Below are 18,664 nucleotides of genomic sequence, written 5' to 3'. Positions count from 1 at the left end.
AAAAACAATCTGAGGGTTTTGAAGGGGCAGGGGGTGGGAGGTTGGGGGAGCCAGGTGGTGGGTATTAGAGAGGGCACGGATTGCATGGAGCACTGGGTGTGGTGAAAAAACAATGAATACCGTTACGCTGAAAAGAAATTAAAAATTTAAAAAAAAGAAAATAAAAGAAAGGTCAGATCAAAGTTAGGAAATTGCTTGTTTCCCACAATCTTGCCATCACAGGGTTTTATGTTTTTAAAAAAATCATTGTCATTTTAATAAGTAACAAAATATGTCTCTTTTAAAATAATTAACGATGTTTTATTTTGATTTATATTTCTTGATTACTTAATTGTTATTTGGACTTTGTCAATTACCTGTCTAAACACTTTGTCCATTTTTTTATGTGGGCATTTGCCTCTTTAATGGCTTACAAAATTCTTCATATGGTAACAATTTTTTTCTGCTACACGTGTTGGAAACATTTTGTCCCCAGGCACTCATTTACATTTGGGTTTTAAAAAGTTTAATTTCAAGCTTTGCGCAGTGGCAGTATCGTAGCCAATGAGGTTTATCCGAGGCGCGATTATTGCTAATAGAAAAAGTTTAATTTCAAAACTCTTAAGTCAGAAAAAAAACACACAATGGAAGCTCCCTTGACAACTTCAAACAGACTAAGACTAGACGCTGAAAATCTGCAGATGATCAGTGTAAATGCACACAGTCCAGGACCCAGCTAATAATAAGGGTTAAATAAATGATAGTTTTCATAGTTAAGACTGATAACAATACTACTTCAATGAGAGTCTTTCGTCAAAACCCCCTTGTCCAGCCCCCTGGTCACTCATCTTTTTGTGCCCGTTTTCCCTTCCCCCATTTCATCCTCTAAAGTGTGAGTGCCGACAAGGCGGAGAGTTTCTCCAACGAATTGGAGAATCCTCAGACAGCCAAAGACAAGAGAAAGGGAGATGGACTCACCACCTTTGGAATGGAGGACCCTCTGTGCCTCACCAGCAGAGCTGGAGTCTCCAAGCTGGGAACGCTTCCTCTGGCCATTCAGGGAGATGAGGCACCGGACAGGGACATCAGGAAGGCCATGGAGGTGAGCCTGGGAAGATTTCACCTTTTTATTCGAAGCCCAAAGCCAGGGGCTCCCCTAGCTGCCTCCTATACACCAACAAGCCACACCCTGCCTGTCTGCTCCTGATAAAGGAACAGAGCAAAGAGGAGGCTAAAAGCGAGGGAACATTCCCAGTGCCACCCAGTATAAGGGAACTTTGCCCCTCAGCCCCCTTTCCCTCCCAAGCTAACTGCGTAATGATTCCCTGCAATATGTTTTGATCCTATCATACTCCTTCGGACAAGCTTGCTCCCCTTTACTTCCCATATTAGAGTAAAATTGAAGATTGGTTTCAAAGACACCTGCCAATTAGCTGCCTTCTTTAACCCACTACCTTTATCTCCAGCTGCACCCCGACGTGTGCTTTCTGACAAATAGACTTGCTTACTGTCTCCCAACATGTGATAAACCCTTTCCTGCCCGGCTTGCTTTCATAATATCCATAACTCTACATTCATAATATCCATAATTGTATCCTTAACAATGCATTATGTATTTTTTTAACTTTATACAGATGGAGCACATTGTACTTAATTCCCTGTGATTTTCCTTTTTTCACTCAACCTTAGTTTCGGAGTCTAGCAGACACCTGTGCTGGCCCACACTATATGCCCTCAGCCCCGTCCCCTACTCTTGCCCCATTGTGGCAGGAGGAGGTAGCTGAAACTTGTAGGTGGGCTGCCAGCAAGCCACCTCAAAGGCCACAGTGTCTCTTTGCTTATCTGAATCTGGCCTCTACAAAGGCTGGGAAGGCTGTTCAACCTGTATGCAGCCCAGGAGTTCAGGAACCTTAATACCCCAGGGGATAAACTGGGCAGTGACAGGCATCAGCAGAAAATGCTCCAGCCTCATACCTCCGGAGGGACAGTTCTGAGCTGTATTCTACACAACACCTCGGAGAGTTCCCAGAGGGAATGAGCTCAGTAACCCACAGATATCAGTAGTTCAATAATGCACATTTTAGCACTTTTTCTTCCTTTTCTTCTCACTTACCATTTCTGATTCCTGGGATCACCTCCTTTTTTTTTTTTTAAAGATTTTATTTATTTATTCAACACAGAGAGAGACAGCAAGAGAGGGAACACAAGCAGGGGGAGTGGGAATGGGAGAAGCAGGCTCCCCGCTGAACAGGGAGCCCAATGCAGGGCTCGATCCCAGGACTCTGGGATCATGACCTGGGTCACTTAATGACTGAACCCACCAGGCACACCCTGATTCCTGGGATCACCTCCTAAATAAACTCTTGCACAGAAGGACTCAATTCATACTCTCCTTTTTGGTGGAGTACAGATTAAGATACCAAAATTCATCCAGATGGATTCACAGAGCTCTGGTACATTCATTCCCCACTGTGTGGTAGACACTGTAGGAATATGCCAACATTTCGTCCATTTCCTCATTGATAAAAATGCAGTTTGTGTCTGGGCTTTGGCTTCTACAAACAGTGAGGCTAGGAACAATTTTTTTTTATTAACATATAATGTATTATTTGCCCCCGGGGTACAGGTCTGTGAATCATGAGGCTTACACACTTCACAGCACTCACCATAGTACATACCCTCCTTAATGTCCATCACCTGGCCACCCCATCCCTCCCCACCAACCCCCCAACAACCCTTAGTTTGTTCTGTGAGATTAAGAGTCTCTGATGGTTTGTCTCCCTCCCGATCCGATCTTGTTTCATTTTTTGCTAGGAACATTCTTTCCTGGTTCACGTGTGCAAGAGTTTCTTTAAAACAGCCAGATGGGAGTCTGTGGGGTCCATGAACTCCAGGAGCTCCTGAGACCCTTTCATGAGGTCCCCTGGTATTCTTATGTTCATAATGATACTAAGCTGTTATTTATTTGTTCATTGTGTTGACATTTCCTCTGCTCCTGTGGGCTTGAGAGATCCCAATAAAAACAGATCGTTCTCATGAGCTTGGTAGTGACATTAAGGATTAATGATTTTTTTGCTGTTGTATAATGAAATGTGTCAACATTTGAAACACCTACATAAGTCCGTGAACCAGTAACTTCCAAATGGTTAATGCATATCTTGACAAAATCATGCAAAGATAAAAGATCTATTCAAGGGGTGCCTGGGTGGCTCAGTGGGTTAGGGCCTCTGCCTTCGGCTCAGGTCATGATCCCAGGGTCCTGGGATCGAGCCCCACATTGGGCTCTCTGCTCTGCAGGGAGACTGCTTCCTCCTCTCTCTCTCTCTGCCTGCCTCTCTGCCTACTTGTGATCTCTGTCTGTCAAGTAAATGGATAAAATCTTTAAAAAAAAAAGAAAGAAAGAAAAAAGATCTATTCAATATGCAAGATACACCAGTGGGTTTAACTGTGGCAGAGTATGAGAAGTTCGCTGGTGTATTTCAAATGTATAATACACATTGGAAAGTTGCTAAGAAAGTACATCTTAAATATTCCCACCACAACAAAGGTAATTTTGTGACAGGATGGAGAAGTATCAGCTAATTTTATGGTGGTAATCATTTCCCAGTGTAAGCGTATCAAGTTCAAAAGTTGTATACCTATCTGTCAATTATATCTCAATCAAACTAAGAGGGGAAAATGACAAGAAAATTTACTGGTATGATTTTAGATCCTATGCTGCAGTAACCTTTCAGAGACTACCACTTGCCAAGTTTGGCTATATTATCAAAGAATATCCACAATTATCTGAAGAGGTGATTGAAATGCCTCTTTTCCAGTTACATCCACTTCAACCACACAGCCTACTGCCACAGACCAAATGCAAGAGCCAATATGAGAATCCAGCGGACTTCTAAGCAGCCAGACGCTTAAGAGATGTAGAGATATGTAAAACATTGCCACTCCTCTCACTAATTGTTTTGTTTCAGAACATAGCTGTTTCTCATATAACATGTTGTTTATGTCATGTTTATGTTAACATGTCTATGTTAACATAAGTGTTTATGTTAACGTGTATGTTATTATTGTCTTCTTTAAATTTTTAAATTTAAATTCAATTAATTAACATAGAATATATTATTAGTTTCAGAGGTAGAGGTCAACTGACTCACCAGTTTTATGTAACACCCAGCGCTCATTATATCACATGCCTCCTTAATGCCCATCACCCAGTTACCCCACCCCCACCTCCCTATTATTGTCTTTAAGTGAAATAATAATTATATGAAAATTTCTTACTTTAATTTCTACTATGGAAAATTGCAGAAAATATAACCCATATAAGCTGAAGCTCTTTAAGGTCCTCAATAATTTTTAAGGTACACACAAATACACACACAACTACATACATCATGCTATCACTACACCTACCAAAATTGGTGATAATCCCTTGATATTATTTGATATGCAGTCTACGTTCACACATTTTCAATGACATCAAACATGTCTTTTTACACGTGGTCTGTTCAAATCTGGATCTAAGCAAGATACACATACTACGTTTTCTGGTTAAGTTCCTAAAGGGTCTTTATTCTATCATGATCCCTCTGTCTTCTTTTAATTTTAAGATTTTATTTATTTATTTGAGAGAGAGAGAGAGAGAGAGTGCATCAAAAAGGGAGAGGGAGAAGTAGGTTCACCACTAAGCAAGGAGCCTGATGTGGGACTCGATCCCATGACTCTGGGATCATGACCTGACCTGAAGGCAGCGGCTTAACCAATTAAGCCATCCAGGTGCCCCCTTTGCTCTTCTTTTAAATTTTTTCTTTATACTCTTGATTGTTGGTAAAACTTAGAAATTTGCCGGGGTGCCTGGGTGGCTCAGTGGGTTAAACCACAGCCTTTAGCTCAGGTCATGGTCTCAGGGTCCTGGGATCGAGCCCCGCATCAGGCTCTCTGCTCGGCGGGGACCCTGCTTCTCCCTCTCTCTCTGCCTGCCTCTCTGCCTCCTTGTGGTCTCTCTCTCTGTCAAATAAATGAATAAAATTTTTTTTAAAAGATTAGAAAAAAACTTAGAAATTTGCCTTGTACAATGTCCTACATTCTGGATTTGGCTGATTGCTTTCAAGTGGTATCATTTAATTTATTTCTCTATCCCTCATATTTCCTGTGAATTGGAAACCTAGAGATTTGATTAGATTCAGGTTCATTTCTAAGCTCTGTGACCTGGGTGAGAGTCTAACTTCCTGTGTCTCAGTTTCCTTACCAGTAAGAATAGTTAACTACCTCATTGGGATGGAGTAAGGATTAAATTAGTTAAAACATATAAAATGTTCAGAACAGTGCTTGACACCCAATATATGGTAGTTATTATCATTACTTGAGGAAAGCCTCCAACTTCAAAGCCAAAGCCAGAGACCAAAATAAACAACAAAGACAATCTAGGAAGTAAAAGAAAATGGCAGAAAATTACAATTGATGTCCTCAGAAATATGAAATAAGAGAAGATCCTGAATCCATAACACAGAGCAAGAGGTTTACCTAAAGGAAAGCCAGGGAACCAGGAAAAACTCTTGGAAATTAAAACTTTAGAGCAGAAACTAAAACATTCAAGAGAAGAGCTAGGGGATAAAGTTCAGGAAAATCTCTTAAAAAGTAGAATAAGCAAAACCAAGAGATGGAAAATGAGAAAGAAAAGATTTTTAAAACAAGGAAATCTATCATAGAGAACATCTCCCCAAAGCCTACACATTTCCTGAGTGCCTCGCACAATGAACAAAAAACTTACCTTGACATATCATTATGAAGGTTCAGAGCACCAAAGATGAAGGAAAAACATATATCCTAAAAAATTCCAGAAAACAAACTCACAAACAAAAATTATAGAGGACGTGATGGAAATCAGATTAAATCAGACCTCTTCAGAGTCTAGCCACGTGAGAAGCTAAAGAACAATGGATCGATGCCTTTAAAATTCTGAGTATGATTTCCAATCTGGAATTATCCTGTCAAACTGCCAAGTGTGAAAGTAAAATAAAGCCATTTTTAGACAAGCAAAGTTTCAAAAATTTACCTCCCATGAACTCCTTCTGGGGAGGTTACTGGAGAATGCGCTCTTCTAAAATGAGAGAATAAATCACAAATGGAAGATCAGGGGATTTGGCACCAGAGAGTAAGATGGGAATCCCCAGAATGTGGTTAGGGGAAATCCTAGGACAACAGTTGGGACAGTGAGGCCAGGAAGGAGAGAGGAGGGTGGACCCAAGGAAGGAGGTCTCCGAGAAAAAAAAAAAAAAAAAAGACCCTGAAAGATCACCAGGTTCACGTGACCAGATCAAGAGGTGTTTTACAGTCCAGATGGAAAATTTGGGGGCAAAATTAACAGAAGAATTAACAATAGATGATTAATTAAGTGAATGGGGAAAAAAGGAATTTTGGACTCTAGGAGGGAAAAGTTGTTCAATAAAGTGAAAGTAATCTTAGTCTGGTATACAGCTCAAGTGTAAAAATATTCCATAGTCATACTAATGGAAACTCTGGCTTAGCTAAGTAGGGAATTGTGCACACTGGCCAAGTCTGTTGATGGTCACAAAAAGACAGAAAGATAGATACAGAGATAGATTGATAGATAGATAGATAGATACCATAAACTCATAGAGGAAGAACAAGGAGGGGGACTTTCACTCCCTCCAGACTCCAACCGCACTTTCCTGATGAAGAATCCCAAACCAGAGTCTCCACACCTGTACCTTTCTGGAGTTAGACAACTTCTTGCCACCTCTAAGTGTAAACTAACTCTCTCTTACGGGCACACGCACCCTCTACCTCAATCCTTTCCCAAGCCAACACAGCATACCTTCATTCCTAAAAGTGTCTCCACTATTTTTCCAAATATTCTCCTTTGGCTTTTCCACTCCTTCATACCCTATATCCAGTGTGTTTTAGTTGGCTTTCTAAAGCCTTCCAAGGTTCCTGCCCTGTTTCCAGCTGTAATATAGTATATTCTAATCTGACCATTTTTAGTATTAACAATAATCCAATCAACATTAATATAGAAGCTTAAAATAATATTTGTTAGACGTTCCTCAATTAAAAGAAAGTATAAATCTTGCTAAAGTGTAAGTATTCTTTGGAGAAATTTTGTAACATACAGAAAGGCACAAAGAAGATAAAAATCCCCTCTGCTCTTAGGGTGCCTGGATAACTCAGTCAGTTAAGGCATTTGACTCTCAGTTTTGGCTCAGGTCATGATCTCAGGGTTGTGAGATGGAGCCCTTCTTTGGGCTCCACCTTGGGTATGGCCTGCTTAAGATTCTGTCTTTCAGGGCTCCCTGGGTGGCTCAGTGGATTAAGCCTCTGCCTTTGGCTCAAGCCATGATTTCAGGGTCCTGGGATCGAGCCCTGCATTGGGCTCTCTGCTCAGCAAGGAGCCTGGGAGCTTTCCCCTCTTTCCCCTCTTTCTCTGCCTCCTTGTGATCTCTGTCTGTCAAATAAATAAATAAAATCTTTAAAAAAAAAAAAAAAAGATTCTCTTTCTCTCCCTCTTCCTCTGTGTCTGTCCCTGCTCCTCAATCTCCCTCTCTCTCTCAAAAAAAAAAAAAAAAAAAGAAAGAAAAGAAAATACCCTCTGCTCTCAAAATAATCTGGATTTATGTTTTCATACAGCCTCTTTTCTTTATGTATAGAATACTTTTTTTTGAGACAAATACTGTGATTATGTTGTATGTTCCTCTTTGTAACTTTTTCATTTAATAAAAATGTTTTATTATGTCAATAAATATTCTTCTATGTCATTTTAATGGCTGCATAGAATCCTATGTTAGCTATCCTATTGTTTATTTAATCAACCCCTGTTACAATTATTTTGGTTGTTTGCAGTTTTTTTTACACTTAAAAATAGTGCTATCTCTGGGGCGCCTGGGTAGCTCAGTGGGTTAAGCCGCTGCCTTCGGCTCAGTTCATGGTCTCAGGGTCCTGGGATCGAGCTTCACATCCGGCTATCTGCTCGGCGGGAAGTCTGCTTTCCATTCTCTGTCTGCCTACTTGTGATCTTTCTTTCTCTGTCAAATAAATGAATAAAATCTTAAAAAAAAAAAAAGACTAATGCTATCTCTGATACTTAGGATAACTTAGAAGTGGAATTGCTGAATAAATGTTGTGCTTTTTCAATTTTTGTGGTTTAAAAAACCAGTAATATAAAATTTCCCTCCTTATTTAAGTGTACAGTACAGTGGTATTAAATGTATGCATGTTCTTGTGCAAAAGATCTTTAGGACTTTTTCATCTTACAAAACAGAAACTCTGTATCCATTGAACAACTTCCTGCTTAGCATCCATCAATTGTTTCAATTCTTGCCTGATTCTTAGAGGAGCAGAAGTAGGGGATCTGGAGGACATGTCCTCTCCTGGATAGGCCATTGTCCTAGCCTGAGACCTGGCAGAAGTACTTGCCCTGATACTTACTAGCTGTGTAACCATGAACAAGTCATTTAACTTCTCCGTGCCTCTGTTCCTTTATCTGTAAGATAGGGATAATAACATGTTATTACACATGCATTTATCAAAAGGAATAAGTGAGTTAATAAATGTCAAGCTCTAAGAACTGTGCTTGCAATGTCATAGGCTCTGAAAAGAGGCAGCTATTGTTATTATTTTTTAAAGATTTTATTTATTTGACAGACAGAGATCACAAGCAGGCAGAGAGGGAGGCAGAGAAAGGGGTAGGGGGCTCGATGCCAGGACCCCAAGATCATGACCTGAGCCGAAGGCAGAGGCTTAACCCACTGAGCCACCCAGAGGTCCCTGTTATTATTATTATATCATCATTCTTAGACTGAACAAGATTTCTGTTGTCAAAGCATTTACCTACCATTTTTTTCAATCCTGTTCTAATCAATGAAAAACGATAGCCAACTATTTTAATTTGAAAATTTAAAAATAATTGTAAAATTCTAATTGTAAAACAACTGTAACTGTAAAATGATGTATTATTATCTGTTAGTTTGAACGTTTCTCTATACTTATACTGGTTATTTACATTTGTCCTGACATCCTTCTTCAAAGTCCCGTGGCCGGCAGGACTTCACTTGGTGCTCCTAACAAGCTCGTAGATCAAGAAGGCGCAAATCACCATCCCTACTTTTCGAATTAAGAAACTGAGGCCCAGAATGTTATAATTCTCATCCCAGGTTTCCCATCTCACCCTTCAAAGCCTAGCAGCTGCCCCAGAAAATATTCCCGAGATATGCCCTGTTAAACCCCCCCCCAAGTCCCAGGGCCCAGGATCGGGAAAGACAGACGTCCAGATATGTTTTCTGCGCACGCGCAGCCCCCCCAGGGGGGCGGGGCCTCAGAGCGCGCCTGTTTCCCGCCGCTGCCCCGCCTCCCGGCCCCGCCCCCGGGTCACAGCCCCGGCCCCGCCCAATCCGAGGCGCGGTGGGCTCGCTACTCCAGACCCGAAGGTAGGGGAAGGCCGGGGTGTCCCACGTGGGGCCTTGCCGGCGACGCGGCGGAACCCCGGAGTACCGAGACGGGGAGGGCCGGCGCCGACTCCCGACCGTCGCCCGCCGCCCGCCGCCATCTTGCACCCGGAGAGGGCAGCGACGGGCGGGGGAACGTCCCCTGGGGCCGGGCTTGGGCCCGGGGCGGGCTGTGGCGGAGGGCGGGCCCGGGCGGGGGCAGGCTGGGGCCCCGCGGCGGAGCGGGGCGGTAACTCTCCGGCCGCCGGGAGGTGGGAGGGCCTGGCCCTGAGGCCGGAGACGGCGCGAGGCCCGGGCCTCCCCGCTGCCCCGCTCCGGGGCTGGGACTGGCTCGCCCCGCCGGGTCCTCACAGAACAGCCAGGTCCTCTCGCTTGGTCCTCACGCCAGGGAATGGGCTGTTGTCCCATTTTGCAGACACGAAACTAAGGCTCAAGGTGGAGAGGGGATTCTAGTTTAGTATTTAAGTATCTTAGTATTTAGTATCGGGAGAAAGTTTGCTGCACTGCCTTCCTTCTGTTAGTTTTATTCATTTCTTTTTAGAAAAATAGGTATTTAAACAATTTGCCCAGGGACACCCAGCAAGGTCATGGCGGTGGGTTCAGTCCTAGTCCACCGAATCCAGCGCCCTTTCCATGGGGCCACTCTGCCTCACCTGTCAAGGGAGGGGGGCTGAACTCTGGGATTAGTGAAGGGAGGGACTGGAAATTCTTTTTCTTTGCTTTGCTTTCTTTCTTCCTTTCTTTCTTTTGTTAATCAGTCAGTCTCTTCTGCACCATCCAGGTCAGAGCTAACAAGTGTTCAGAAGTCAAGTCATGGATCAGCCTACACGGAAAGAAAAATCCAAAGTTAAAGAACCTGTGAGCAGAGTTGAGAAGGCCAAGCAGAAATCAGCCCAGCAGGAGCTGAAGCAAAGACAAAGAGCAGAGGTGAGATTAAGGAGGAGGCCTGTACACCTGTAGACTGCTGGAGATGATGCTGGAGTTAGAGGAGTAGAGGGGAGAGCTGTGGGGGGGAGTGCTACCTGCCTCCCGGCATAACAGCTCTTCTCCCAGGAGATCAGTGAGGTTCAGGATGATGAAGTGACAGCCCAGAGTCCCATGCCAGGTTAGTGTCTGAACCCTGACCCTCTCCAGATGACTCCTGGTGCAGAGCTTTTGTGGAAGAAAGAAAGGAAAAAGAGAAGGGACATGGAAGGGAGGGGTCAGAGTGAGACAACCAAAGTGTTGGACACCCCCTAGCGCAGATGTTCAGGCATTGGCCTGGAGAGTAGCTGCTCATAACCAGCAGTAGAGGCCCAAGCTCTACACCCACAAAACCTGTTTCTTTGTGCAGTCAACAATTGGGATCAACTTCAGAATGAAAAGCTAAACTGCCCACGCTACCCGTGTGGCACCACATCCAGATGTGTATTTTTTTTTAGTATTTATTATCAGAAGAAAGCTTGCTGCAAATTTTTCCCTCTTTCTAGGCATTTTATTTGTTTTGTTTCCTTTTTGAGAAATTGAAAAACAAAATATTAGAACAGACACTGGGGTACTCAGCATGTCAGATTGGTAGTGGTTACTATTTTGTTATATTCACCTGGAGCCTTTTAGATAAATAAAAATTACATATGAATTTAAAGTCCTCTTTGTCCATTTCCTGTCTTTTACCCTTTTTCCCTCTCTGTGGACATCCACTATAATTTTTTATGCTTTTACACTCAGATATATTATTAGATATCCTTGAGTAACATATAATATTCTTTTGTGTTTTAAAATTTTTACATTAATTCTGTTTTATTTTACATTTTGCTTACATGTTTTTTAGAACTATTCATATTAATATAATCTAGTTTATTAGTCATCACTGTGTATAGTAATCTGTTTTATTTTTATTTATTTATTTTTAAAGATTTTATTTATTTGAGAGAGCACAAGCAGGGGAGGGGCAGAGGGAGAAGCAGACTCCCCCCGTCGAGTAGGGAGCCCCACGCAGGCTTCCATCCCAGGACCCCAAGATCATGACTCGAACTGAAGTCAGACATTTAACTTACTGAGCTCTCAGGTGCCCCAGTTTTATTTTTATTGTTTAGGTTTTCATTTAAATTCCAGTTAGCTAACGTACAGTGTAATATTAGTTTCAGGTGTACAAGACAGTGACTCGGCACTTCCCATATGGCACCCAGTGCTCATCACCCATCACACCCATCCCTCCCACCTTCTGGTAACCATTAGTTTGTTCTCTGTATTCGAGAGTCTGTTTCTTGGTTTAAGAAACTAAACAAATAAGAGGCGCCTGGGTGGCTCAGGCCGTAAGCATCTGCCTTTGGCTCAGGTCATGATCCCAGAGTCCTGGGACCCAGCCCCACATCGGGCTCTCTGCTTGGTGAGGAGCCACCTTCTCTCTCTCCCACTCCCCCTGCTTGTGTTTCCTCTCTCGCTGTGTCTCTCTGTCAAAAAAATAAAATTTTTAAGAAAAAATACAAAAGAAAACAAATGAACATAGAGGGGGAAAGAGAGAGAGATATAGTCATCCATTTTATGAATCTACTTTAGTATATTTACCCCTTCCTCCAGTGATGAACATTTAAATTATTTACAGTTTTTTTTCTACTACAAACATCGCTGTAGGGAAAAACTTCGATGTCTCCTTTGGCACTGTGCTAGCATTTCCGTGGAGCATACATGACTAGAAGGAGATTTACCATGTGTATTTCAGTTTTACTAGACATTGCCAGATTGCTGTCAAACAGATTGTACAAGTGTGCAGTCTCATCAGCAGTGTAAGAGGGTTCTTATTCCTCACTTCTTCTCCACCTTGATAGTGACCGACTTTAAATTTATGTTGATTTGATCCACCTATAAAACTGAGCCACTGTGCACCCAGCACTATTGCCCAGCCTGAGATACACAAGTGGACAAGGCAGAGAAGAATCCCCGCCTTTGTGGCACTTGCGTTCAGTGCGAAAGGCAGACAGTCAGTATAGTAAGTAAACTGAATAGTGTGTTCAAAGTTAATCCATAAACTGAAATCCACCTTTGGATTAAGACAGACCATCTGAGAACTGTGGACATGGATCCTAATAAATCATTCTCCCCTTCCCTTCACCTTTCCCTCGCCACCTGGATCCAGGCCCCCCGATAATTGCACTTTGGGGAGCAGTTGGAGGGTTGTTGTAAGAAACAGCCTGAAGAAACCATCCTTTGCGCACACTGTAGGGATAAATACGGAGGACATTCTCCGTGTCCTTATGGCATCCTTCTGATGAGGTTCCACAGGTTAGATGTCTTAGTCTGACTCCAAATTCCAGCTTGTCATGAGCCCCAGTTCTTCCCATGGGACCTCGGACAGGATGCTTCATCTCTCTGCACCTCAGTGCCTCAGTTCCCCCTTGCAAAATAAGGGCGATGATATCTACCTCAAAGACTGTTAGGAGGAACAGAGATGCTGTGCATAAAGCACTCAGCAAATGGCAGCAGTCCTCAGCAGGAACCACGGGCTTCCCAGCAGGTGGCCTGCTTTGATTGTGCGGACTCTGGGTGTAAGGACTGATCGTGTTGATGGTGACGTGCCAACATGGAATACTGGAATCCAATATTGGAATATTGCCATGTAATACTGCCTGGCACGGGGCCCGCTTGCATGTGCTTGACCACAGGTGTCCTCACACCAAAGCTGATTGTTACTACTCCCATCCCAACCTTTCTAAGTCGTGCCTGGCATAAGGCAGGGAGATATAAATATAAAATAGGTGACTCTGTGACGTAGAAGATATTATCCTCACTTGGAAGCACAGAACGCCTAGCCCCTCAGGGATGGAGGGGCAGACTGCGAGCAAAACACAAGTGACCTTGGGCTGTTGCTGTTGGCTTTATCTGTGCTGCCTGGAATGTGATCTCCTAAGATAGGAATGTGACAAGACCCTTGTGGGGAGGAAGACACACGGTTTCCATTCAGTTCTACATAGTTGCTGCAATCCAGAAAGTTAGATAAGTGGGAGCATCTTGAGGAGTAAATGGAACAGAGGGCGCACGTGGCCTCCATTTGACACAGTTGAACACCCTTTCCTTCCCAAAAGTCTTTCATTCCTTGGCTCAGATCTGCTGACCCATTTTAAGTCTCTTCTTTCTCTGCTTATTCTGTTTTCCCTTCCACCAGCCTGCCTTCTGGATCTTGAGGTCTCCAAGAAGCTACTTAATTTCCCTCTCAGTCCCCAGTTCAGTCACATGCAGATTAAAATGCTTAGTAAAGCATGAATGGATGACGCATATATATTAGAAGTATATTCACATATATATGATGTTTACAGCTTAAGGAAGATGAACCAAACCAACACCCTGTGTACCACCCAACTAAAATAAAATGTGACCAGTAACTTGGAAGCTCCTTGGGCCCCACTGTGGTCCTGTCCCCAACCTTTCCCACCAGCAGTGTCCTTGTCCCTTGATTTTATGCTGATTATACCCTTGCTGTTCTGCACTAATTTAGTATTTCTCTGTGTACCCCCAAATAATATTTTGCAGCCTAACAATATGCTGTCTAGTCAGGCATGTTTCTGAATTTCATATATGTTACCATATTCCATGACTGGCTGTCTTCACTCAACTTCTTTTCTTTTTTTAAACTATTCAGATCTATTTGTTTATGTGTTTTCATTATGGTAACATGTACATAACAGAAAAGTTAACCATTTTAACCATCAGTGTTAGCTTTTTGAGAATCATTTGTGTCATTTTTGGAACTGTTTCCATCACTGTGGAATCCACCTTTTCCTTAAAGATTATAGGATCTTACCACAGTAAGAAAAAAAAAATGGGGGCGGGGATTATAGGATCATTCAAACTTTCTATTTAGTCAGTTTTGATCATTTTACTCTTTCTAGCAATTCCTTTCATTTTGGTTTTCAAACTTATTGACACAAAGTTCATAATATTTTTATTTAATCCTCATTATATCAGTAATTATTCTTCCTTTTTGATTATAATAATGTTTGTTTATGTCAGCCTTTTTGTCTTGATGAATCATGTCAGAGATTTGCAGGATTTTCTTTTTAGTATTTTCAAAGAACCATCTCGCAGGGTTGGTGATCCTCACACATTCAGTTGCCTTTTCTGCTCTTTATTTTGTGTTTTCTATTTGTCTCACTTCTCTGGTTCTTTTTTCCCCCCTTGTCTTTTCTTAAACGAATCAAGTTATATCATCTACACAGAAACACATTCCTTCATTTTTCCCTTCTACAAATTGGAGTTTTCTGCTGTTTCTGCTCGTTAATAGGCAGATTGATATCACAAGGATACAGAAAGGTGAGGAATGAGGTAGATACCTTTTACCTGAGAATGTCTCTTGCAGTTTTCATTCCATCCCCGCTGCCTACCCTGCGTCATATTCTTGCTGCCTCCTCCCTGGACTGTTGTAATGATGCCTGTAGGTGGCCTACAATCTTTTCTTCCACTTTATCTCTCACATGGTCTCCAGTTATCTCTCCCCAAGCACAGATCCATCAGGTTGTCCCTAGCGCACTAATGTCGCTGGCTCTCCGGAGTCTGGCCATAGTCCAGAGGTCATGGAATGGCATTTAAGGCTCCTAACACACTTATCACTTTCTCCAGCTCCCTGAACTCTTTAATATCCTTCATATAGGCATCATTGAAGTTTCCAGAACTAATCCTGTACTTTTCCATTTTGTCTCATCATACTACCCCGCCGGCTGTCACCTCCCATGTCCCATCCGCAGTCTCTTATGTGTTCAAATCCTCCTGACCCTTTAAAAGCCAGATCAAGCCACCGCATCTCTACTGATCCTCCAGATAGAATTAGCATCTGCCCTTCTCCCTCGCCTGCATCACTGCTGCATTTCTGGTATTTCCAAACGCCACAGCCTGTGGCGTCTGAGGACAGGTGGAGCAGCTGCCGCTCCCACTAACTGATCTTTTTCTCCGCTTCAGATCTATGCCCTCAACAGAGTCATGACAGAACTGGAGCAGCAGCAGTTCGATGAGTTCTGTAAACAGATGCAGCCTCCTGGAGAGTGAGCCGCCCCCGCGCACAGAACCAGATGAACCCCCGCCCCGAGGCTGGCTTTTTCCACATGGTTCCCGTTTCCCTGAGATGGTCCGCTTGGAACCTTACAGAACCAGACAAGAAAATGTTTGCATTATTCTGGAACTGGGATAAATCTGAACTTCCCGTATGTCACTTCTGCTTCACTGGTTCCTTCAGTCTGAATTGGCCCAGTGCTTGCTGAAGAGACTTGTTTTGTTCTTCTAAGACAGCAGATTCTTTTTTTTTTTTTAACTTTTTTCTATTGCTTGAGAAAAATCAGCATTTCTCATGAAACTGTAGATCTTCTCCAAAAATATAAATAAAATACTAATAAAATGTCTGTTTGCTCCTACTTTAGCTTGGGGTGCCTAGCCACAGAAAACGGCACCAGAAAGAATTTAATAGTTAAGACAAGTTGAGGTGAGCGGAGGGAACCCTTTCTCCTTCAGTAGGGAATGAAAGGGAGGAGGTAAGAGAAAGAATGTGAGTGTTTCCAGTTCTCATTCTTCCTGGGGCCAAAGCTCGGCAAACCCAGCAGCTCCTAAGTTTTTAGCCACATGGATATAAATATGTGAGCCTCGATTCCCCGATGAGCCGCAGCTAGGATTCCTCTCACCTTGTGGTGGACAGTTCGTAGTGGCCTGGTACCAGCGGCGAGACTCGTGCAGGTGCTTTTCACTTTTCACTCCAGGAACTACTTTATCAAGCCTAGAAGAGGTTTTATGATGGGAATATCCAGGCTGGTTCCTCAAGAACCATTCACCTCCCCATCCACCCACCTGCCATCTTTAAGTATCAAAGTATAAACTTTCTGCCTGAGACACTTGTGTCAGGAATGGTGGTTCCAACTTGAGCTTTCACAATGCCAAGAGTTATTTTAATGCTGAGCAAAAGCAGAGCTTGTTCTTTCAGGTTATTTCATTTCCAGATATTCCTGAGTAGGGAGAAGGGTGTCAGAAAGCAGAATATGTATGGAAATGAGGTAGACCTCTCAGGGCAAAGGAGCCAGACATCGCTACCTCCTTTACTCTCTACCCCAGAAGTGCCCATATTTTCCCTGCTGGTGCTGGGAACACCTCAAGCCATCCCCCTCTCCTCTTTGTCTCCCTGCTACCTCAGAAGTCACTCAGAATTCTGTTCCCATTGCTATGGCTTGTTTTAGGAGGAAACTGGACCACTAATGGGGTATGAGGAACTTGCTACCAGTGAAGAGAATGTGTTCTTGAGAGCCTAAATTATAACTAAGGATAATCTTTACAAAGATTATCCCCATAAAGTAATTAGGGTCTATGGTGTTCTGCTGAATTTGGACTGAATGGGGATTATTTGGTTTTTTTTTTTTTTGGAGGAGTTGGGATTTGAAGTGAGCTATTGTAAACCCATAAAAATACTACAAAGAGCACAGGTTTTGGATTCAAATGACCGGGGGTCAAGTAGCAATTCTACTCCATTAGATAAGTTATTAGCCTCTGAGCCTCACTCTTCCCATCCATGTCATGGAACATTTTCTTCCTGTCAGGAACATTTGGAATAATAAATGAGATAATGTATGTAACAGATCCTCAGTAAATGTTTCTTCCCTTCCCAGCCACCTTGTCTCAGGGGAGATGTTCCAAATTTCAAACAACCAAGTAATACAGGAGCATCAGTTGGAAAGATTCTGACTCTTAGTTGAGAACTGCCTGTATAATGTGTTTCAGCCCTGGAACTATTCCAACCTAGAGACATCCTCTAGGATTGCAGTCTTTTAAACTGCAGGTTGTGAAATCAGTTTAATAAATTGTGACCAGCTTTTCTTTTTAATGAAACAACAGATTAAAAATTATTGTATGTGGTAAAGATAGTTCATGAAGCTTTTGTTTCAGGCTCATGTATGAAAGTGTCTACTACATTGGAGGTAAAAGTTCATTATTACTATGGGTTGTGGCAAAAAAAAAAAAAAAAAAGAGTTTGGGATGTGAGGGATGCCTGAACAAGTCAGCACTGGGTCATCTTTTTACTCACAATTTAAAGGCAAAGAAGTTTCATCTGCCTCAGGGAAGGGCTACAGGGGCCTTTGTGTCCACAACTGGAATAGCATTGAATGCTAAGGCTCTTGCAAGCATCATTGGGGAAAACTAGGAGCATGTCTCTCTGCTTCCCTGCCTGGAATCCCTTTGTGATCAGTTTCTCAGAGGTTAAAAAAAAAAAAAAATGTTTTTGCGACTCCTTGAGGTATAAGGTTAGGTTGTGTATTTGAGATTTTTGTTGTTTCTTTTTTTTTTTTTTTTTTTTTTTAGATTTTATTTATTTTTTGACAGCGATCACAAGTAGGTAGAAGGGCAGGCAGAAGGGGGCGGGGAACAGGCTCCCCGCTAAGCAGAGAGTCTGATGCGGGGCTTGATTCCAGGACCCCAAGATCATGACCTGCACTGAAGGCAGAGGCTTAACCCATTAAGCCACCCAGGTGCCCCTGATCTTTCTTGTTTCTTGAGAAAGGCTTATATTGCTATATACTTCCCTATTTGGACTGCCTTTGCTGCATCCCAAAAGTTTTGAACTGTTGTGTTTTCATTTTCATTTGTTTCCATTAATTTTTTTAAAGATTTTATTTATTTATTTGACAGAGATCACAAGTAGGCAGAGAGGCAGAAAGAGAGAGAGGAGGAAGTGGGCTCCCTGCTGAGCAGAGATCCCGATTCAGGGCTTGATCCCAGGACCCTGGGATCATGACCTGAGCCAAAGGCAGAGGCTTTAACCCACTGAGCCACCCAGGCTCCCCTGTTTCCATGAATTTTTTAAATTTTTCTTTCATTTCCTGGTAGGCCTTTCATTCTTTATAGTATAATGCTCTTTAACCTCCATGTATTTGAATTCTTTCCAAATTTCCTCTTGTGACTGGGTTCAAGTTTCAAAGCGTGTGGTTTGAAAATATGCAGGGAATGATCCCAAGCTTTTGGTACCAGTTGAGACCTGATTTGTGACCCATATGTGACTTATTCTGGAGAATGTTCCATGTGCACTAGAGAAGAATGAGTATTCTGTGCTTTAGGATGAAATGCTCTGAATTTATCTGTGAAGTCCATCTGGTCCAGTGTGTCAAAGCCCTTGTTTTCTTGTTGATCTTCTGCTTAGATGATCTGTCCATTGCAGTGAGGTAGGTGTTAAAATACCCTACAATTATTGTATTATTATTGATGTGTTTCTTTAATTTTGTTATTAG

General features: G+C 42.5%; 2 protein-coding genes and 1 pseudogene across 7 annotated transcripts in view; 2 read left to right on the top strand and 1 right to left on the bottom strand.

Moving 5' to 3' along the window:
- Nucleotides 1-9,556, bottom strand: part of LOC101681655 (erythroblast membrane associated protein (Scianna blood group)) — a 31,488-nt gene extending 21,932 nt beyond the window's left edge. Inside the window, exons 1-3 of one of the 3 annotated variants that reach the window (XM_013044969.2) lie at nt 9,484-9,556; nt 8,422-8,476; nt 958-1,087 (exon numbers count right to left, since the gene is read on the bottom strand). In XM_013044969.2, the coding sequence (XP_012900423.1) occupies nt 958-1,087; nt 8,422-8,436 (145 nt within the window). In that variant the 5' untranslated portion in view covers nt 8,437-8,476; nt 9,484-9,556. Of the gene's footprint in view, nt 1-957; nt 1,088-5,746; nt 5,810-8,421; nt 8,477-8,995; nt 9,334-9,483 lie in introns of those variants that run through there. The other 2 variants (XM_045064344.1, XM_045064345.1) reach the window with 2 other exon arrangements.
- On the top strand, nt 515-664 carry LOC123387481 (annotated as a pseudogene).
- Nucleotides 9,306-15,802, top strand: LOC101680819 (small vasohibin binding protein). 4 transcript variants are annotated; one of them, XM_004740615.3, is made up of 3 exons: nt 9,306-9,419; nt 10,219-10,364; nt 15,366-15,802. In XM_004740615.3, the coding sequence occupies exons 2-3, from the start codon at nt 10,251-10,253 to the stop codon at nt 15,450-15,452; spliced, it is 201 nt and encodes a 66-aa protein (XP_004740672.1). In that variant the 5' UTR covers nt 9,306-9,419; nt 10,219-10,250; the 3' UTR covers nt 15,453-15,802. The 4 variants fall into 4 exon arrangements, with proteins under 4 accessions (XP_004740672.1, XP_004740675.1, XP_004740674.1 ...); XM_004740618.3 differs by lacking the exon at nt 9,306-9,419 and adding an exon at nt 9,447-9,554; XM_004740617.3 differs by lacking the exon at nt 9,306-9,419 and adding an exon at nt 9,659-9,799.
- The last annotated feature ends 2,862 nt before the right edge of the window (nt 15,803-18,664 follow it).

The sequence above is a fragment of the Mustela putorius genome, unplaced genomic scaffold (assembly GCF_011764305.1).
Source record: "Mustela putorius furo isolate JIRA1106 unplaced genomic scaffold, ASM1176430v1.1 tig00003853_pilon_pilon_pilon, whole genome shotgun sequence".
NCBI lineage: Eukaryota > Metazoa > Chordata > Mammalia > Carnivora > Mustelidae > Mustela > Mustela putorius.
The sequence above is the reverse complement of the archived record's forward strand: the minus strand, read 5'-3'. Positions and strand labels throughout refer to the sequence as shown.